This window comes from Eumetopias jubatus, unplaced genomic scaffold (genome assembly GCF_037043125.1).
Source record: "Eumetopias jubatus isolate StellerSeaLion01/CBP00866 unplaced genomic scaffold, mEumJub1_p1.0 scaffold_16, whole genome shotgun sequence".
NCBI lineage: Eukaryota > Metazoa > Chordata > Mammalia > Carnivora > Otariidae > Eumetopias > Eumetopias jubatus.
In genome coordinates, this window is record NW_028274822.1 from 68,529,910 (window position 1) to 68,553,286 (window position 23,377).

A 23,377-nucleotide genomic window follows, 5' to 3' on the forward strand; every position below is an offset into this window, starting at 1 on the left:
AACTGAATCACATGGAAACCTTCAGAGTTATGCAAACTCTAATGGAATGACTCTCCCAAATGAGCAACTTCAAATTATTTTGGGTATGAGACATCTACATTAAAGTAACAGAGAAATTCACGTGTGGCTCCCCAACGTGGATTGCCACACTCGAGGCATTGCCACCATGCTAGATTGTGGCCAGCCAGGAAGAAGTCTTCTACTGTCCCACGAATGCCTGACAGGATAGCCTTAAAAACAAAGAAATACAAGAAACAAACTGCTCCAAAGACACCAATCTCTCAAACCATCACCTTCACTTCTTTTTAGCAGAGATCGCCAAATCCATTCTCCCCTTCTTCCTTTTTAGGAATAGAAGCCCCTACCCACTGAGTTACAACAAAGGCTCATGGCTGCCTAGCTGGAGGCTACAGTCTCTTTCAGGTCTGACTGCATGGACGTTTCCATTTCTCTACACTCTTGGGAAAATAATATTGCTTTAGTCTTTCCCAACTAGTTAACCAGTGCCATAGTCTCCGGCAGAGTCTGGGAGATAAGTGGTTAGCGAATGTCTGGATCAGTCAGGAATGGCAAATCTGAACATGTGCCTAGCTTCTCCCAGGACAGGAGTCACTCTGCCATCACTATGGTGTCCTTCCAACACATCCACGTCCTCTTACTCAGGCTCCCAGCTCTGATTCCCAGACTCCGATGTGGTGAAAAGACAATCCTGCGGATTTCCTGGATTGGGTAGAACCAGCACAACCTGAGGATGACAGCTAGTTGACAGTGTTTCCGTGGGAAGAGTGAACTTAAAAACTGCCATCTGAGGTATCTGCGTTATAGTGGGGTCCCCTTGCATCATAAAGCCTTAAGCCACAGAAACAACTCTCCAAATCAGACGCTTTAAGTTAGTCTCACTTCATCTATTCACTAAATATTTTAAAGGGCTTGCTATGTGCAGAGTTGAACTTTTCTAAGGAAGGTATCAGCTGTAAAACTTTTAAAAGGAGTTTCCATGAATAAAAGCATCCTCTCTTTATGGAAAGAGAGGACCAGACAGTAAGAAGAGGAGATCCTGGGAAGAAGGTGGCGTAGGTGTCTGTCCCTGCCTCTTCCTTCCTCCGTGCTCTATTTCTGGAATAATAACACAACCACAGGGGCATCTGGGTGGCTCGGTCGATTAAGCGGCTGCCTCTGGCTCAGGTCATGATCCCAGGGTCCTCAGATCGAGCCCCATGTCTGGCTCCCTCCTCGGCGGAGAGCCTGCTTCTCCCTCTCCCTCTGCCTGCCATTCTGCCTACTTGTGCTCTCTCTCTATCCCTCTGTCAAATAAATAAATAAAAATCTTAAAAAAAAATAACATAACCACAGCAGCCAGGTTGGTGGGGAAGAAGATACAGCCAACACTTTCTCAAAGATCTTTGGGCTGACATTGATAAAAGAGAAAACAAACCAAAAAAAGTGTAAGTTTTCCCCCCTTGACCATCCTGTAAGAGCCAAGGCACCAGCAGCAAAGACTAAGATTTCCCAGTTCCCTGGGGCCTCAGCAGACAGGAATTGATGAATGCTTGCAGAAAGGAGTCCCATCTGTGCGAATGTGGGCAATCAGTTCAGTGAGAAAAGGGTGGTTTAATAACTGGAAGAAAAGAAAGCTAGACTCATGCATCACATCATATATAAAAATAAATTTCAGATGTCCTAGAGATTTAAATATGACAAAAAACTATAAAATATTAGAAGAAAATTTAGGATAATATTTGTATGACCTTGGAATGGGAGAAAAATTTCCTAAGCAAGGCAGGAAATCTACAAGATACAAAGGAAAAGAGAGATAGTTGGCTTCCTCAAAGTTAACAAAAGCTCAAATGACAGAAAGACACCATTAACAGTTCAGACCACTGTTCTCAACCAGAGGTGGTTTTTGCCCCATCCACCCAGGGAATGTTTGGCAATGTTTGGAGACATTTTTGGTTGTGAATGGGTAGGGGTCGGGGATACTTCCAAGCATCCTGTAACATATAGGACAGGCGCCCACAATGAATTATCTGGTCCCAAATATCAGCAGTTGACACTGGTCTGGACAAATGATAGCTTGGGGAAAACATATGAGCAAGTCAAATGACGGAGAAGTTGATAAAAGCAAAGTCAAGCAACCCAAATACAAAATGACAAATAAACTGGCTACTCACAGGAGAAGAAAATCCATGGACAATAAACTCATAAAAAGATGCTCAACCTCACTAGGAGTCTAGGAAGTGCAAATCAAAACTACAACAACAAACCACTATTCACCCATCAGGCTGGCAACACACATACACACACACACAAGCGGTAACAAGCAAATCTTGGGGGAAAAGAGCATGATCATACCCTGCCTGTGAGAGAAGTAAAGTAAATCTCAATAAGCTTGGGGGGTTGGCATTTAGTAACATCTACTAAATTTCAGGTAAACGTATACTTCTGACCCAGCAGTTCTAATTTCGGGAATCCATGCTACACAGATTAAAAGCATCAATACATCAAAAACCACAGCTGGCAACAATCTAAGTCTCAGTATGGAAGAGGTGAAGAGTACACATGTTTGTAGGACTACTAGGCAGCTAATAAAAACATAAGCTGAATCTCTATCTATTGACCTATAGGACTCTCTCCATATATAGTAAGTGGGGAAAAAAATGAGCTGCAGCGTAACGTGTATGATATGATCACATCTCTGTAAAGACAAAAGACAAAAACTCCACATATGTCTCCGCATGCTTGCGTACGCACCGAGAAAGGCGAGGAAGGGTACACGACCCATGGTTACCTCGGAAGGATGGGCACGGATGGGGGAAGAACAGTAATATGCCTTATGTATGCATCTTTTTACTTCTTACAATGAGCATGTAATACTTTCCTAACTAAAAACAATATATGATTTTCAAAAAGAACAAATGGAAAGATACTAATACAAAGAAGGAAAAAGACTGAAGCATTCTGGGTAACTGTGCATGTTTTATGGCTCCCAGAAGAACAGAAGGAGCAGCAGGTTTCTTTTGGAAATGACCAGATGGCTCACTAGTCCTCTGACCTTGACCAGACTTAGGCCCCAACCAGGCCTGGAAGAAAGCTGGGTGGGGGCTTCCTCATTCAATACGAGCACTAGGGGAAGGGTCCCAAAACAAGTACTTGTTACTCAGAGCCCCTGTGTCCATAGGTCACTTAGAAGTATGTTTCTCATAACTGAGGCCAATTTTTAAAAAATCTTTTGTTTGAATGAGCTGGATAAATACCCCGGATTTCTCCTTTATGTTTGGAATAAAGGGCCTATATTTTCTCTTTTGGTATAAAATTCTCTTAATAGGATGGAGACCTTGACTTCAGTACTCTATCTGCTTACTAACAGCATAATGACTTACTGTAAGCCCTCAAACGGAGGGGCCAATGATGGCACTTTGAAAGGCCAGACTCCGCACAGTAAGATCCTGTTTGTGATCTGGTGAAATGTCTCAAAGTAAAGGTCACATGGGCATGAAAAGCTTCAGCTGGGTGGGGGCCACCCAGAATGAGGACTTTCCCACTGGTTAGTGAATGGTGGCAGTCACCAGACACTCCTGCTTGGTGAAGCAGGCCAGGCAGAAGCTTCTGACCATTAACAGCTTACCCGAGGGGTGACACCATGACACCAGCCAAACCTTTCATATCCATCCGATCTTTAACTGGAACACAGGCAGGCTCCTCCTAGGCAGGGCCTGTCTTTGGGTAGTATGGTTAAAGACCTGAGTGCTTATATGCTAAGCTCTAGTGGGCATACGGCAGTAAAGGAGACATGGTCTCCGGCCTCTTAAGAGACCCTGGAGAAAGAAACAACAACAACAACTTTTCATTCAAATTTAGAGGGAATGCTTAGAGCCCTAAGTTACATGTGACCTTTGAGATTTTGCTAGCAAGGCAAAGGGGTTAAGCTCATGAGTCAGATCAGGCAACTCTAGGGTTGAACCTGAACACAATCATTCCTTGGTTGCTACTGAACCTCTTTGAACCTCAGATTCTTCAACCGTGAAACTGGAGGGAATGACAGTATATTATTCACAGTGCGGTTGTGAGGATGCGGTGAACTTAAAGCACTCAGGACAGACCTGGCACACCCAAGGTCCTAATCAGCATTAGCTGTCATTATTACCACCACCATCATGATGATCATAACACTGACTGCTTGCCAAACACCTCTTAGGTTCCAGGCAGCAGGCACAGGGGGATTTGGGCCTGCTTGTTTATTCGGGAGGTGGGGAGGAAACGTGGGGTTAGTAGAGGATGGCTCCGTTACTGAGGACCTGCCTTTATTTACTCTTGGCTGGAAGGGAGGGGAGGAGCTGGGCAGAGGGAGAAGGGAGAGGTCTCCTCGGAGGGCTATGCACAGGCCAGGACAGGGATGGGAGGGTACTGGGGTGGGGTGGGACGCGAGGTGGGGACCAGGTGACTGGCATGGAGCGGGTCAAACCCAGCCTGGTGTCCAGGGCCCTGCCCTCCCCTCCGAGCCCCGACGTACCCACAGCCTGATGCCCAGGACCAAGAGGAAGTACAAAACCATCACCAGGATGTCTAGGTCGCTACTGACACTGGAGCCCAAAGTACTCCAGCTTGAGATGTTGTCATTCCATGAAAAGCCCATGGTGGTGCTTCCGCCAGGCGAGCACTGCGGGCTGTCAGAGGAGGTGGCAACGGCCTTGGCTTTGGCTGTGACTCCGCCGCCGCCGCCGCCGCCTGCAGAGCATCCCGGGAAGGGCCGCAGGGCAGCCTGGGAGTTCCCGGCAGGCCCCGGCGCCCAGCACGCCCGGATCCCCCCAGGCTGCGGATGCTTCCTTAGTGGTTGGTCTATTGAGTGAGAAAACGAAAAGCCCTTCGTCACTGCTGTTCCAGGCACAACGGCCCCCGCTGTGTGGACTGCACTCCCTTTATGGGGAGACTGTGAGTTGGGCTGAGGGTGGGGCCAAGCGTGAGGCTACAGAGGCAGGATCGGTTCACAGTGTATCTTTCTGAGCCACTATGAAGCCTGGGGCAAAGTGAGAAGCCCGTGATCCTGCCTCTGTCTTTATTTACGATTTTCACATTTGGTTCATTGTGGACTTGTGTTAATTTGGATTTAGTAAAACAAGTACCTTGGAATACTATTTCTCCTGAGTCCTGAGTTTTTCAGTGCCCCCTTAAAGTTTGCACCACGGGAAATGCCTCACTCGCCTCACCCTAGTCAGGGTCCTGCTTGGACTAACTGATTACAGAGGGCCCCCGCTTTTTGCAATTTGATCTTTTACTGGTGCTGTGAGCATTTTTTAATCTGGGCCAAGCATTAGTCTACTTGATTTCTCTGCGAAAGGTGTTTTTCTGCTAAACTGTCTTTTTAGAAATTTTGGTTAATAATACTAATAACACCAAAAAATGCTTATAACAATAATAATAGCTAACATAATAGTTCTTGCTAGGTACCAACCATATCCCCTTCTATGCACTTTGCACATGTTAACTCATTTGATTCTTGCAATTAGCAAATTGAATTTATGAACACAAGGAGGGGGAGGCTTGTACCTACCGGTAGCCCGTCACAGGTCTGTGATCACAGCGTATATAGTGTATAGTTCTAGTTTAAGTTCAAGGGTATCCAAAAGAAATGTACTATGAATCACAGATGTTATTTTATTTTATTCCAGCTTTATTGAGGTATAATTGACAAAAATTGTACATATTTAAGATGTAAGTGATATTTAAGGTGTAGATGATTTTGATAAATGTATATATTTGAAGTAATTACCATGATCTAATTAACATATTAATCACCATTACCACTTTGTGTGTGTGCATGTTAAGAACACTTGAGATCTACTCTGTTAGCAAATTTCAAGTATGCAGTACATTATGATGACCATGCTGTACGCTAGGTCTGTAGAATTTATTCATCTTATGACTGAAAGTTTGTACCTTTTGATCAATATCTCTCCTCCCCCCCCCCCTCCGCCATGCCTGCCCTAGCTTCTGGTAATCTGGTAATCACCATTCTATTCTACTTTCTGTTACTATGAGTTTGACTTTTTTTCTTTCTCTCTCTCTCTCTCTTTAGATTTCACATATAAGTGAGATCATATAATGTCTCTCTGTGCCCGGTTTTCTTCACTTAGCATAATGCCCTCCAGGTTTATCCATGTTGTTGCAGATAGCAGGGTTTCCTTCTGTTGTAAGACTAAATAATCTTCTATTGTGTACATATATACCACATTTTCTTTATCCATGCATCTGTCCATGGACACTTAGGTTGCTTCCATATCTTGGCTACTGTATAATGCTGCAATGAACATGGGAGTGCAGATTTCTCTTTGAGATAGTGACTTTATTTCCTTTGGATATATACCCAGAAGTGGAATTGCTAGATCGGGTAATTGTTCTATTTTTAATGTTTTGAAAAATTTTTATGCTGTTTTCCACAGAGGCTGTGCCAGTTTACATTCTCACCAGTAGTGTTTTCCCTTTTCTCTACATCCTAGCCAACACCTGTCATCTCCTGTATTTTTGATAATAGCCATCCTACCAAGTTTGAAGTAATATCTCATTGTGGTTTTGATTTATATTTCCTTTTTTAAAAGACATTTTATTTTTTCACTTTTATTCTATATTTTTAATGATATTTTCTCATATTTTCCAATTCCTTTTATCTTTTATTATTTTTAATTTTTATTTTACATATATACTTTATGTATTTTTGTTTACATTAATTTTATTTTATTTTTTTATTTTGGGATCTGTATTCTTTTTTTAAGCTTCTAACATGTTATTTGTTTTATTTATTTATTTATTTATTTATTTTAAAATATTTAATTTATTTATTTATTTGAGAGAGAGAATGAGAGAGAGAGCATGAGAGGGGGGAGGGTCAGAGGGAGAAGCAGACTCCCTGCTCAGCAGGGAGCCCGATGTGGGACTCGATCCCGGGACTCCAGGATCGTGACCTGAGCGGAAGGCAGTCGCTTAACCAACTGAGCCACCCAGGAGCCTGTTTTATTTATTTTATTATTGTTATTTTTTATTATGTTCAGTTAGCCACCATATAGTACATCATTAGTTTTTGATGTAGTGTTCAATAATTCATTAGTTGCATATAACACCCAGTGCTCACACACGTGCCCTCCTTAATACCCATCACCCAGCTACCCCATCTCCCCACCCCCTCCCCTCTGGAAGCCTCAGTTTGTTTCTTGGAGCCCATAGTCTCTCATGGTTTGTCTTCCTCACTGATTTCTCCCCCCTTCAGTTTTCTCTCCCTTCGCCTATGGTCTTCTGTGCTATTCCTTATGTTCCATAGATGAATGAAACCATATGATAATTGTCTTTCTCTGATTTACTTATTTCACTTAGCATGATCCCCTCTGGTTCCATCCATGTCGGTGAGAATGGTGGGTATTCATCCTTTCTGATGCTGAGTAATATTCCATTGTATATATGGACCACATCTTCTTTATCCATTTGTCTGTTGAAGGGCATCTAGGCTCCTTCCACAGTTTGGCTATTGCGGACATTGCTGCTATGAACATTGGGGTGCATGTGCCCCTTCTTTTCACTACATCTGTATCTTCGGGGTAAATACCCAGTAGTGCAATTCCTGGGTCATAGGGTAGCTCTATTTTTAACTTTTTGAGGAACCTCCACACTGTTTTCCAGAGTGGCTGCATCAGCTTGTATTCCCACCAACAGTGTAAGAGGGTTCCCCTTTCTCCACATCCCTGCCAACATCTGTTGTTTCCTGCCTTGTTAATTTTTGCCATTCTAACTGGTGTAAGGTGGTATCTCATTGTGGTTTTGATTTGAATATCCCTGATGGCTAGTGATGTTGAACATTTTTCGTGTGTCTGTTAGCCATTTCTATGTCTTCTTTGGAGAAGTGTCTGTTCATGTTTTCTGCCCATTTTTTGACTGGATTATTTGATTTTTGGGTGTTGAGTTTGAGAAGTTCTTTATAGATCTTGGATACCAGCCCTTTATCTGTAATGTCATTTGCAAATATCTCCTCCCATTCCGTGGGTTGCCTCTTAGTTTTGTTGACTGTTTCCTTTGCTGTGCAGAAGATTTTTATCTTGATGAAGTCCCAGAAGTTCATTTTTGCTTTTGTTTCCCTTGCCTTTGGAGACTTTTTTTTTTTTTTTTAAAGATTTTATTTATTTATTTGAGAGAGAGAGAATGAGAGACAGAGAGCACAAGAGGGAAGAGGGTCAGAGGGAGAAGCAGACTCCCCACTGAGCAGGGAGCCAGAGATGGGACTCGATCCTGGGACTCCAGGATCATGACCTGAGCCACTCAGGCGCCCTGGAGACGTGTCTTGAAAGAAGTTGCTGTGGCCGATATCAAAGAGGTTACTGCCTATGTTCTCCTCTAGGATTTTGATGGATTCTTGTCTGACACTGAGGTCTTTCATCCATTTAAAGCTTATCTTTGTGTATGGTGTAAGAGAATGGTCTAGTTTCATTCTTCTGTGTGTAGCTGTCCAATTTTCCCGGCACCATTTATTGAAGAGACTGTCTTTTTTTCCAATATTTTTTTCTGATTTGTCAAAGATTAGTTGACCATAGAGTTGAAGGTCCACTTCTGGAGTCTCTATTCTGTTCCACTGATCTATGTGTCTGTTTTTGTGCCAATACCATGCTGTCTTGGTGATCACAGCTTTGTAATATAGCATGAAGTCAGGAAACATGATGCCCCCAGCTTTGTAAGGAACCAGAAAAGACCCCAAATCGCCAAGGGAATATTGAAGAAGATTTATATTTCCTTGATTAATGATGATTAGTGATGTTGAGCATCTTTTCATGTGCCTGTTGGCATGTCTTCTTTGGAAAAATCTCTCTATTCAGGGCCTTTGCCCAATATTTAATTGGGTTATTTGTTTTTGTGATATTGAGCTGGATGAATTCCTTATATATTTTGGATATTAACCCCTTATCAGATATAGGCATACCTTTGGAGGTATTGAGGGTTTAGACCCTCAGACCACTGCAATAAAGTGAAAATTGCAGTGAAGCAAATCAAATGAATTGTTTGGTTCCCCAGTGCATATGAAAGTTATGTTTGCAACATACCATAGTCTATTAAATGTGCAATAGCATTATATCTAAAAAAGATGCAAATGATCTAATCAAAAAATATTTCATTGCTAAATAATGCTAACCATCATCTGAGTTTTCAGATTCAAGAATGTAATTACTAATCACACATCACCATAACAAATATAATAATAATGAAAAATTTGAAATACTGTGAGAATTACCAAAATGTGGCAGAGAGATATGAAGTGCACAAATACTGTTGGAAAAATGGTGTTGATAGACCTGCTCAACTCAGGATTGCCAAAAACCTTCAATCTGCAAAAAATGCAGGGTCTATGAAGTGCAATAAAGTGGAGTGCAATAAAATGAGGTCGGCCTGTATAAGATTTGCAAATATATTCTGCCATTCTGTAGGTTGCTTTTTCATTTTGTTGTTTCCTTTGCTGTGTATCCCAGGTATAATTTTAAATATTCCATTTGCCACATTAAAAGTAAACAGATGAAATTAACTAAAATAATATATTTTGTTTAACCCATTATGTCTAAAATATTACCATTTCAATATGTAATCAATGTCAAAATTGTTGAGATATTATATATTCTTTTTTTCCACATTAAGTCTTTAACATCTGGTATATATTTTACACTTATAGCACATCTCAGTTCACACATTAACTTTTCACCAGAAGTACTTGATCTGTATTTAGATTTAATAAAATTTACAGTTGAAAAAGTAGATTCATATAACAAGTTGTTCTAAACCTACTTAAAATTTTTACAGTAACTGAATTAAAGTACAAAATTTCATTTTCCTTTAAATTAATGACAAAACTGTTCATCTTTTTAGAAGAATTATTTGACTTGGAAGCAAAAGCATATCATTTTCAAAATTGTATCTGTCCAAGTTAAGTAATTCACTAACTCTGTTGTCAACTCAGTATTATTAACAGTGAATTCAGAGGCATTACATAGTTTGGTAAGCATTTCTAAATTGATGAATAGCACAAAGCATTCTTCAAATTTTTTGTAGATTTGCCTGCCAATTACATAACATAGCCAGTTTACAATTAAAATCTTTGACATATTGACTCATGTTAGGAGAATGCATAAGATCATCATCATCATTATTATTTTTAAAGATTTATTTATTTTAGAGGGGGGAGGGCAGAGGGAGAGGGAGAGAGAGAATCTCAAGCAAACTCCCCGCTGAGCATGGAGCCCCCACTACAGGGATTGATCTCACAACCCCAAGATCATGACCTGAGCCAAAACCAAGAGTTGGATGCTCAACTGACTTAGCCACCCAGGCACCCCAAGATCATTATTACTGATTTGTATCATAAAGTTCCAATTTCAACATAAATTCTAATATTTGGCTAGCTAGGTTACAAATAAGCTTTTCCTTTCTTTGAGTATTCAAATTTAGCTAATTCATGCATAGTACATATTAGTGAAAAGTGTAAGTTCAGATTGCCATTTTTTTGGTCTTCGATTACTGAATATTGACTATAAGCATTCCTTTTGTTTCAAGAAAATCTTGAATTATAGTTGACATTACAGTAATTCTTGTAAAATTTCCGAGACTCAACCAACGGGCATTGGCAAAAGCATATCATTAAATTCATTGCTTTCTGTTTCTTCCAACAGTTCTATAAAATGATTATTCATATTTGCACATATAAATTGAATGATTTTAACAACTGTATCCAACCACAATACTTTCCTCAGAGTCTGCTATAAAAACTAAGCACAAGTATTTTTAATATGTATCATAGAGTGAAATAAAGCAATAAGGGAAATATCAATCTCTTATTTAAAAATCCCATTAAATCTGGAGTTTTGACCTAACTAACATAGCTGGAGCACTGTCTGTTAGAATAACAACTTTTTTTTTTCATATTTAGCTGAAATTCTTCTTTGATAAATGTAAAAAGTTAAAAATATCTGTCTCAAGTTTGATCTTTTGGGTCATGAACCAGCAACATTTCTTATAGGTTTGGATATCCTTTGAGACAAAAGGTATTCAAAATATTAATTGAGGGGTGCCTTGGTGGATCATTCAGTTAGGAGTCTGACTCTTGATTTCAGCTCAGGTCTTGATCTTGGAGTCACGAATTCAAGAACTGCATTGGGCTCCATGCTGGGTGTGGAGCCTACTTAAAAAACAAAACAAAACAAAACAAAACACCCCAAAATGCAAAAAATTAATTGAGCATGGTCTCATATCACATGGGTCAACTAGACTTAAGGAAAGGTACTTGCAAATTTTCAGAATTTGAATCTATTCATTTTTGGCATCAGGGCTTAATTGAAAAATCTTTCACTTTTGTAATATATATTTTTAAAACATTTTTTCATAATTTTCTAACAAATTACCACAGCTAAAGTAATAATTCCTTTTGTCATCTTTCCATCTAAAATGTTTTTCTGGGGCGCCTGGGTGGCTCAGTCGTTAAGCGTCTGCCTTCGGCTCAGGTCATGGTCCCAGGGTCCTGGGATCGAGCCCCACATTGGGCTCTCTGCTCAACAGGAAGCCTGCTTCTCCCTCTCCCACTCCCCCTGCTTGTGTTCCCTCTCTCTGTCAAATAAATAAATAAAGTTAAAAAAAAGAAAAATCTTTCACTTTTTGTAATATATATTTTTAAAACATTTTTTTCATAATTTTCTAACAAATTACCACAGCTAAAGTAATAATTCCTTTTGTCATCTTTCCATCTAAAATATTTTTCTTTCTAGGGCAAGAATCTAAGCTGTTTCAAAGTTGGCAAAAATTGCAAACTCAAATTTTGTTAAAAACCATTACAGTTATTTGGGACATTTGTTTCTGATTTCAGATAACTAATGTTATAACTTTTGTTTTAACCATTGAAAGCAAACTTTAAAAAAAATCAAATTCACTGTGTAGTTATTGAAAATCCTCTTAATATTGTTTACTCTATTTAAGTTTTTTACATACCCAACAAATAGCCCTGTCATAGCATGATGCATAAACATTATGTCCTTGAGGTGAACTGATCCCTTTGTTGTTATGCAATGACCCCTTTTGTGCCAGGTAATATTATTTGCCCTGAAATCTACTTTTATGTTAATATAACCACTTCAAGTTTCTTTTGATTAGTGTTAGCATGGTATATCTTTTTCTATCATTTTTACTTTTAGTATATTTGTGTCTATATTTAAAGTGGATTTCTTTTCTTTTTTTTAAAAAATATTTTATTTATTTATTTGACAGAGAGGTATAGTGAGAGAGGGAACACAAGCAGGGGGAGTGGGAGAGGGAGAAGCAGGCTTCCCACTGAGCAGGGAGCCCGATGCGGTGCTCGATCCCAGGACCCTGGGATCATGACCTGAGTTGAAGGCAGATGCTTAATGGCTGAGCCACCCAGCCACCCCAAAGTGGATTTCTTATAGCCAGTATATATTGGGTCTTGCTTTTTTATTTAATCAGATAATTTCTACTTTAATTAGCATGTTTAAGCCACTTACATTTAATGTGAGCATTGATGTGGTTGTGTTTAAATATACCATCATGCTATTTGTTTTCTATTTATCTCATATATTCTTTTTTTTTTAATTTGAGAGAGAGAGATTGAGAGAACAGTTGGGGGAGGGGCACAGGGAGAAGCAGACTCCCTGCGGAGCAGGGAGCCTGATGTGGGACTCCATCCCAGGACCTGGGATCATGACCTGAGCCAAAGGCAGACACTTAACTGACTGAGCCACCCAGGCGCCTGGATCTCATATGTTCTTTTTTCTTTTCTTTTGGATTAATATGTGTGTGTGTGTGTGTGCGCGTGCGTGTGCGTGCGCACTTATCTCCTTTGTTGGTTTATTGGCTATAACTCCTAGTTGTGTTATTTCAGTGGTTGCTTCAGAGCTTATAATATACATTTTTAACTCAACCCAGTTTAGCTTCAAGTGATATTATTTCACTTCATATATGGTATAAGAACTTTATAATTGTATACTTCTATTTCTCCTCCCCAGTCTTTGTGATGTTGTCATATATTGTACTTTATATTTCTTATAAATTTTAAAATTTGATTTATACATCTTATTTCATTTAAAAACAGTTTATTATCCTTGAAAGAGATTTAAATAATAATTAAAAAATCTTTACTCTCAAAGTTACCATTTCTGGCACTCTTCATTCCTTTGTGTAGATCCAGACTTCCAGCTTGTGTCATTTTTCTTCTGCTTGAGTGACTTCCTGTAACATTTCTTGTGTGCAGTCTGCTGCTGATACATTCTTTAAGATTTCCTATGTCTGAAATTTTTTACTAGGTGAATTCCACAAGACACTTTTGTCTTTCAATATGTTTAAGATCTTGCCCCACTGTTTTCTAGATATATTAATTCTGATGAGAAATTTGCTGTCATCCTTATTTTTGTTTCTCTGTACATAATATGTATTTTTTCCTCTGCTCACTTTTAAGATTTTCTCTTAAATGAGTTGGTTTAAGAAATGTGATGATTATGATGTACCTTGATAGGGTTTTCTTCGTGTTTTTGTGAATATGTTTGTTGAATTTCTTACATGTGTTAGTATATAGTTTTTATCAAATTGAGAAAATTTTCTGCCCTTTTTTTTTAAATGCTTCCCCTCCCCTCTTTCAGAGATACCAAATACGTGCATATTAGATCACTTGAAGTTATCCCCAGGTTACTGATGTTTTGTTTATTTATTTTTCAATCTAAATTCAATTCAATTACAAATTTCAGTTCTTTTCTTCTGCAATTTCTAATCTGTAATCAATCTCATCTAGTATATTTTTCATCACAGATGTTGTAGTTCTTGAAGTTTGATTAAAAAAAAAGTTCCATGTATTTGCCTAACATTTGATCTTTCCTCAAGCTTCTTGCACATATGAAATAACATTATAACAACTGCTGTAATGTCCTTGTCTATTCATTTATTTTCAGTGTCAATCTGGGTCAGTTTTGATTAGTTGACTTGCTCCTTATTACAGATCATGTTTTCCTACTTCTTTGCATGCCTGGTCATTTGTGGTTGAATGTTAGACATTGTGAATTTTATCTTGTTGGGTGCTAGGTATTTTTGTATTCCTACAAACATTCTTGAGTTTTGTTCTGGTATGTGGTTAAATTACTTGGAAATAGCTTAATCAATTCCAGACTTGCTCTTGAATATTTTTTTTTAGGTGAGACCACAGGAGCATTAAAGTTAAGGTTAATTTTCCGTACTACTCAGGCAAATCTTCTGAGTACTCCATCCAAGCTTTATAATTATGAGATTTTTCCTGCTCACTGGTGAGAACAGGCATTATTTTCAGCCTGCATTTTCTCTAGATATTGGTCTCTGCAATTGTTTTGGGTAGGTTTTCCGTGGCCTCAGATAATTTCCTCAAATGCTTGCACTGATCACTATTTAGTTGAATACTTGAGGGTGACCCATTGAAGATTTGCCACATTTTCTTTCTGTTCAGCTCTCTTTTCTGACACTATGCCCTATGAACTCCAGCTCTTTTGGATCCCTGAGCACCTTTATCTCTTTAATTCAGAAGGCCACTGGGCTCTGCCTGTATTCTCCCCACTCTGAGCCTCAGCCTGGAAACTCTCTCCATAGAGTAATCTCAGGCAATTGTAGGGCTCACCTTATTTGTTTCTCATTCTTCATGGACTATCTTCTTTCATTGCCTGATGTCCAGTGACTCAACAGCCATTTTTTTCCATATATTTTGTGTTGTTTTTTCCCTTGTTTCATTCAGGAGAGTAAATCTGGTTCCTACTACTATATATTGGCCAGAATGTCCTTTTCTTTAGGACAAAAAACTAGCTTTATTGAGATATAATTCACATATCATACATTCCAAATATTTAAAGTATGCAATTCAGTGGTTTTTAGTACATTCACAGAGTTGTGCAAATGTTACCACTATCATTTTTATCACCCCCAAAAGAAACCCCATACCCTTTAGCAGTTACCCCACCTCCCCTAATCCACTCATACCATCCCAGACCTAGATTTGTAGATTCTGGACATTTCATATAAATAGGACCATACAATATGTAGCCTTTTGTGTCTGGATTTTTTTCACTTAATATAATGTTTTCAAGTTTGTGAAAATGTTCTAAAATTGATAAAATGTTCTAAAATTCACAACTTTGGGGGATGCCTGGGTGGCTCAGTCAGTTAAGCATCTGCCTTCTTCTGCTCAGGTCATGATCTCAGGGTCTTGGGATTGAGTTCTGCATTGGGCCCTCTGCTCACTGGGGAGTCTGCTTCTCCCTCTCCCTCTGCCTCTCCTCCTGCTTGTGCTCTCTCTCTGTCAAATAAATAAATAAATAAATAAATCTTAAAAAAATAAAAAAAGGACACCTGGGTGGCTCATTTGGTTAAGTGTCTGCCTTCTGCTCAGGTCATGATCCCAGGGTGCTGGGATCGAGCCCCGCATCAGGCTCCCTGCTCAGTGGGGAGCCTGCTTCTCCCTCTGCCTGCAGCTCCCTCTGCTTGTGCTCTGCTCTGTCTCTCTCTCAAATAAATAAAATCTTAAAAAAAATAAAATTCATAACTTTGGGCTATTATAACTAGTACTATTTTTTTTTAAAGATTTTATTTATTTATTCATGAGAGAGAGAGAGAGGCAAAGGGAGAAACAGGTTCCCCGCTGAGCAGGGAGCCCGATGCAGGACTTGATCCCAGGACCCCGGGATCATGACCTGAGCCAAAGGCAGATGCTTAACCATCTGAGCCACCCAGGCGCCCCACTAATACTATTTTGAACATTCATGTATATGTTTCTGTGTGGACACATGGTTTCCTTTCTCTTCAGTATATGCCTATGAGTGGGATTGCTGGATCATATGGTAACTCTATGTTTTCCTTTTTGAGGGAATTCCAGACTCTTTTCCAATGTTGCTGCACCAGGGTTGTTCCCATCAGTGGTGTATGAGAGTTCTGATTACTCCATATCCTTACCAACACTTTTTGTTATTTGTCTTTTTGATTATAACCATCCTAATGTGTTTGAAGTAGTATCTCATTATAGTTTCATCTAATATAAATTAAATGACTAATTATGTTGAACATATTTTCATTTGCTTATTGGCTGTTTGTATATCTTTCGTGGAGAGATGTCTTTGGGTCCATTGCACAATTTTTTTAGTTGGGATGTCCTTTTATTATTCAGTTGTACAAGTTCTCTATATATTCTGGACCCAAGTTTCTTATTAAATATATTATTTGTGAATATTTTCCCTATTCTGTGAGTAGTCTTTCATTTTCTTAATTGTATCTTTGAAGCACAAAAGTTTTTAATTTTGATGAAGTCCAATTTATGTATTGTTTTCATTTGTTGTTCATGCTTTTGGTGTTATATCTAAGAAATCGTTGCCTAATCCAAGATCATAAAGATTTACCCATATGTTTTCTTTTAAGAGTGTTATAGTTTTAGCTCCTATATCTAGACTTTTGACCTATTTTGAATTAATTTTTGTATATGGGGTGAGGTAGGGGTCCAGTGTAATTCATTTACATGTGAATACAGTTTTCCCACCACCATTTGTTGAGAAGACTGTTCTTTCCCCATTGAGTGCTCTTGGCAACCTTATCAAGTATCAACTGACCGTAGAAATATGGGTTTATTTCTAGACTCTTACATCTGTTATGCTGATCTATATATCTATCCCTCTGTCACTACCACATTGTCTTGATTATTGGTTGCTCTGTAGTAAGTTTTAAAATAGGGAATTGTGAGTTCTTCATCCTTGTTTTTTTCAAGTTGTTTGGCTATTTTGGGTCCTTTGAGTTTCCATATTATTTTTAGGATCAGCTTTCTAATTTCTACAAAGAAACCAGGATGGGGTTCTTATAAGAATCTGTAGACTTCGGAGAGCATTTCATCTTATCAATATTAAGTCTTCTGATCCATGCACATAGGATATATCTCCATTTATTTGGGTCTTCTTTAATTTTTTCCCACAATGTTTAGTGGTTTTCAGAATATACATTTTCTACTACATTTGTTAAATATATTCCTAAGTATATACTCTTTTTGATCTTACTGTAAATATAATTATTTTTTTACTTTAATTTTTGGATTATTCATTGCTAGTGAATAGAAATACAATTGAGTTTTCCCAGCTTTAGTGTGATAATTGACAAATAAAAATTGTATATAATTGGGGCATCTGGGTGGGTCAGTTGGTTAAGTGTTGAATCTTGGTTTTGGCTCAGGTCATGATCTCAGGGTTGTGAGATGCTTTGGGATTCTTTCCCTCTTCCTCTCCCTCCCCATTTGCACCTCCCCCGCTGCTTGCACTCTCTGTCTAAAATAAATAAAATAAAATCTTTAAAAAGTTGTATATATTTGTGGTGTGTAATGTGATGTTTTAATACATGTATACACTGTGAAATGATAACCACAATCAAGCCAATTAACATATCCATCACCTCACATAGCTGTAATTTTTTTGGGTGTGGTGAGAACATTTAAGATATGTTTTCTAAGCAAATTTTAAGTACATGATATAGTATACTATAGCTATCATGCTGTATATTAGATCTCCAGAATTTATTCATCCTGAATAACTGAAACTCTGTACCCTTTGATCAACATCTCACAACTGATTTTTGCATATTGATCTTATATCCTGCAACTTTGCCAAACTTGTTGGCTTTAGTAGTGTTTTTGTGGATTCCTTAGGATTTTCTATATACAAGGTCACGTCATCTGTGAATAGAGGTAGGTTTACTTTTTTTTTTTAATCTGGATGCCTTCCCGCCCCCCCCCCCTTTTTCTTGCCTAATTGCCCTGGCTAGAACCTCTTTCCCTGACCATTGCCATTTCAAAATGGTTTTTGAAACTTTCCTCTCCCCCAGTGGTTTTTGAAACTCTGGAAATGGATGCTCAGCTGGATGCTTACACAACTTCCATTGCAGAAGAGACTTGAGGACAGATGCCCCAGTAAGTCAAACCTCCCACCTTTCTTAATTAAAATTTTTTTGCTAGGCACACATTAATTTGTAGAGTAAAACTCTTGTTATCTTGAATTTGAATTTTCCTAGCTCTTTTGGTGTAAAAGGGCACTCATAATCTAGCTAGCTCCTAAGGTAGTCTTCTTTTAGGGTTGGATTCATTATCTCCACCTTGGCAGGGGATTGGGGCACGTGAGAAACAAGCCTGTTCAGGGTGCCAGCCCTCTTCCAGCATGCTCGCCACCTAGTGGGCAAATTTTGTATGGACTACCTTGAGCCTGGATTAGATTTGGTGGTCTCTGGCGCCCTCCAGCGATAAAACGTGGTAGCGCAGTGATTTCTGCTCATTTGATCATATTTAATCGGCGGTGAAGTGATTCTTGACCCAGTGAGTATGATCACCCTTGGCAAGGAAGCAAATTTGGAGTTAGCTGAGGGGCCAAAGTAAGCAACCTGTATGCATGTCCACAGGCTGCTGGCTGTCATTTCCCGTGGGCCTGAGTCGGGTTTGGGCTCATTGTGAAGACCTTTAAGACATGTGCTTCCCTAAGTCTCTAGTCCAATATTCCTGCCAGATCAGTGTCCAGAGTTACCCTGTGGTTTTGGACTCGGGCAGCGAGCTCAGCAGACTTTTGCAGTAACTACGAAGGATAATGGCAGTGTCCCAGTATGGTCGTCTTCCCAGTTGTGCTGGCCAGTGGTGAAAAGCCGAAAAAGAGAGGCTGCTCTGGGGCTTATTGTTTTACACCTAGACTTTCAAAGGACAAAACACATCCACGTCCCTCCTTTGTTGGGGTTCCTACGATTCCAGATCTTCCCCCCCCCCCCATTCCACGGAACAGTAGAGGATCACCTTAATGGCTGAGAACCACTTATTCCCATCCATTTTATTATTATTATTTATGCAGAGCGCCTGCATCCATTGGGACTGATCTGACTGCAGGTGTCCTACCACCCCAGCCCGCTCTCTATTGGTAGTCAGGCCAAACTGCCTGAATCTGTGACCCCAAGGCTGAGGAGCCTGTTGTCCTTGTGGTCAGTCCAAAGCTACGATCTTGTACTCCTGAGCTGCAACCTGTGCTGTGTTTAGCTTAATTGGGCAACCAGTCCAGGGACTCCGGTTCCTTATTTTATTCCTTCATATCATTTAGAAAAAACAAAATCCAACCTCTTTGGTAGCAGTTTGTTCTGGAATGTTGGTTTTAATTGTCACGGGCCAACCCTCTTCTGCCTCTCACCTTCCATGAGATTTCCCACATGAAAAGCCCTACAACTGATTGAGGAATAATCATTTTTGAAAAACATGACACTGGGGGCCATCCTGTGTGAGGCCATCCCTGCAGTCAGAAATTCTACACTCTGAGACATCATTAAGGGTATGGAGAGATGACTGAATAATTTCCTCCATCCATGAGACTTGGAAACAGGGAAATGTTTGAAGGGAGAGAAAGCTGAACATCTAGCCTTGATCTCATTGTATGAAGCCTCTGGGAGGGGCAAGGGTAAAAGAAAATCGGTTCCCTCTTTTTTGATATGTGACACAGCTTGTATGTGCTTTTGGACACATGCCCGGCCCATCGTCCTTAACTAGAGCTAGGCCTCAGGCATTTGCAAGAGTGTTTATATTTGGTCCCAAGCTGTCACAGAATCTGAGTCCATCAGAAATTTCTGACTTATACACCCCTGGACAGGCTGCTCTAACTTAGCTGTCCTGGGATTAAATCTCACAAGTCCTAGGAGACCTTGCACTTGACGTTGCTCATTGGCGAGGGCAAGAACACCTGCCTCCATTCTTGGTTCCCTCCCCGCAATGGCAGTCCCAAAGAAAGCTGCTTGTGTTCTCACTGGCTGATCTGTCCTGTCTGGTTTAACCCCAGTTTGGATTGGGCTGATCAGCAGTTGGGTTCTTCGGTCACCACATTTGCCTTTTGTTGTTCCCTGTGGCGGTTGGCTGTTTGCATTCTGCAGGACCCGGTGCCTGAAGGCTGCACCCGTTAGAACTCAGAGGACATAGAATGGAGTGGAGGGATGAGCCCAGAAGTTTTGGAAAGCCAGATGCAAAATATTGGACTGTATCCTGCAGGAAGGCAGTTTTCTCAGGAAGTCTTTGATAAAGATAGCACCCAAACGATCAGCCTTATCTCCTACAAAGTGGATTTCTTTTTTTTAGCTGATGGTAATTGATTTCTACCTGTACTGGGGGGGTTACATTTGAATTCATAATCTTCCCACTCCCCCATGCCCAGGCCCCTTTAGGTTTTATCTGATTACATGGGGTTACAGGTGAGTGAGGGGTCTCTACATACCCTGGTCCAGTTCCCTCGTGGTACCTCCCCTTTCCCATCCCCCACTTCCCTCTGGAAGAAGGTGTTTTTTATTTTGTTTTTGGCTTTTAGATCGACAATAACAACGGTTGGGAGATGACTCTGTTTTCAGGCCATCTTTTGATGTTCTGTTGTTAGGTCAATTAGAGCAGAGCCAGGAGACAAACCGCACCAGTAATTTGATCAGGAAATGTTTACTATAAAGAGTTAACTCATCAAAAGGGTAAAAGAAGGTGCTGAGAGGTGCCCTCACGTACTTACTACCCACTACCCCTAGATGAAGCGAGGCTGGACAATAAATAAACTAAGAGCTTAGGAGAAGGACTCCATACAGGGCTGAGATCCAGACCTTTCCCAAGAGGGCATGACTTTGCAGAGATACACAGCCTGCCAGAGGGAAAGAAATGTGTCATAGGGTGTGGGCCAGAGCTGGTTCCTAGAAGTGGTTCACCATTGCAAAGGGTGTGTGTGTGTGTGTGTGTGTGGCGGGGCAGTGGTGCAGGCTGGACAGGTCTGCAGGAGTAGCTTCTGGGGTAGGGAGACAGCTGCCTGAGGATGCAGCCAGAGCAGGTCTGTAGAAATAGCAGCCAGGGATTTATGTTTGAATTAATAATCCCCCCCCCAATGGCCCTCCAGGGATCTGGAAAAAAATGGAGTCCTGGACTAAGCAGAAGCTTTCTAGAATATGCTATTGAAAAAAAAAGAGTACACTACTGAAGGGATTCAAATATAAACCTTCAGGAGTCAGCAATCTGTTGGGGATCGGGATGGTCAAGAGGTAAGCGTAATGGTTTTCCTATTCCAGAGGCTACCCTCATTTCTCCACCTATCCTTACCACAGGTGGGGATATAAGGCTCTGAGATCTGGGAGCCAAGGGTGACGCATGAAATCAGGGAAGTCTTGGACCAAAGAAAAGACTTGGGTTTCGGGGCCAGATTCTAGGTCCCAGGAGGGAAGACTCATCATGAACAAATGCTTCCAGGTATGCTAACTGGGTGACTCTGGTTTAGGGACGCTGTGGTGACTGCTTTGGGTGGATACACTACTCTGGTACTTCTCCATCGGGGGTAGGTTGCTGGTCTGCAGTGGTGATCTGCTGGCATGACGTGGGAATTTACTGCCCTATAAGGTCACTTCTTACTCCAACCCTTGGAGCCACTTCCACCCAAGAGGGAGGAAGACCTGCAGGGGTCCCCATCATGGTTCCTCCCAGGCATTGAGTCTTTTCTGGAGATGGTCGACCCCTGGGCCGAACAAGACAAAGGGGAGAAACCTTTGGGATGCAGTTTCCTATTTCTTTCCGCACACTCTAGACCCTTCTCTCTGTGGTTTGGGACTTGCTTGTCTCTACCAGTAGATGTCGCTGTCCACTTGTACAGAAGCAAAGGGAGCCCGACTATTGGCAGCCCAGACCGGAGAGCGAAGCGCCAGGCATCTGCAGAGTCAGTCAGTGGTGTGTCGGAGACTGCTTGCACCAGCTCGTGAGAATTACTGATTGAACATATTTCTTCTGTGATGCACCTTAGTAGCTCAAAATCAACCATGGTGGGAGTAGTTACACCATGGAAATGGGAAATGCTACAAACTGGGGCTCCACCCTCCCCACTGCCAACATGCACACTCTGCGTTGGTTGTCAACATTCACCAGCACACCACTGGGTGTAGTGACCGCTTAGAGATACGGACTGGGAAATTGAGGCTCGGGGAATTTATTAGTGGCAGAACTGGAAAAGAACCCTACTGTGTGTGAAGCACCACGTTAGGTGTTTTTGGAGAAAACAAGAGTCCGTGAGTCCCTCACCTTTGCCCAGTCTGAAGAGGGAGACTTGACACGTTCTTGGAGTAGAGGTCTTACCTGGCATCTCGCACACAAGTGGCATTTTGCCTGCGTGATTTCAGAGCCGTAAGGGAGGGTTGTTGTAAGAGCACAGGAGTAAAAACGAGAAAGCCTGGCAATATCTTGTGCTGCAAAGACTTAGGGAAGTAGGACCCCCACTCTGCTGGTGGGGGTGTAAATTAGTGTGGCCACAGGGGGAGCAGTAAACCTGACAAGTATGCATTCTTTTTTTACTCAGTGGCTTCACCTCTGGGTATACTTGGAATAGCATTATTTGCTAACTGCTCCATTCTTCATAGCAGCAAAAAGCTGGAAACCTAAATGCCTAGTGTATACCATATATACAGTATAGTATATATACCTATGTGTATATATGTGTATAGTGATATATATGTGTGTATAGTGGTATATATGTATATAGAGATATGTATTTCGGGATATGTATATGTATATCAGGTGATGCTTGTGACAATTTTTCTAGCCTCCAGTCATGCAACCTGGAGAATTATGCCTCATGTTGCTCTAGTTTGTGTGATAATAAATATTATTTAGCACACCCCAAACATATATGCATTTGTAATATATATATATGTATATATGACAGATTATATATAGGTATTTTAATATGATGTATAAACTAGATGTATTTATATTGCTATCATGGCTAGATCTCAAGAACATAATGTTGAGTAAAAAAAAAATGTAGCTCAATAACATGCACAGGGGCACCCGGGTGGCTCAGTCAGTTAAGTGTCCAACTCTTGGTTTCAGCTTAGGTTGTGATCTCAGGCTTGTGGAATTGAGCCCCTCCATGGGGCTCTGTGCTAAGCAGGGAGCCTGCATTCCCTCCCCCTTTCCCTCTGCCCCTCTCCCTGCTTGTGCGCTCTCTCTCTCTCTCTTTAAAATAAATAAATAAATCCTTAAAAAATAAATAATATGTATGGTATAAATCCATTCGTTTAAATTTTAAAATTTGGAAAAAAATTCAAATTTCTTGTCACAGCTTAACATGACCTGTTGTTATTTATGTGTATAAGTTTATTTGTGTATGATCTCTCTCCCTCTTTTAAATGTAAGGCAAGCACTTTGTTGTGTTCATTTCTGTGTCCACCTCTGTTGTCACACTGTGGAAACGTAGAGTTGTACATCTACTTTGGAGAACAGTTTGGTGGTTGCTTAAAAAGTTAAGCAACTGGGGCACCTGGGTAGCTCAGTTGGTTAAGTGTACGACTTTTT

The 23,377-nt window shown here is 40.5% G+C and overlaps 1 protein-coding gene across 1 annotated transcript in view; it reads right to left on the reverse strand.

Moving 5' to 3' along the window:
- LOC114201500 (sodium/glucose cotransporter 1-like) overlaps positions 1 to 4,570 on the reverse strand; it is a 65,680-nt gene extending 61,110 nt beyond the window's left edge. Inside the window, 2 exon segments of the mRNA XM_088019404.1 lie at positions 162 to 230; positions 4,511 to 4,570. Coding sequence (XP_087875530.1) covers positions 162 to 230; positions 4,511 to 4,552 — 111 coding nt within the window. The 5' untranslated portion in view covers positions 4,553 to 4,570.
- Positions 4,571 to 23,377: the final 18,807 nt, after the last annotated feature.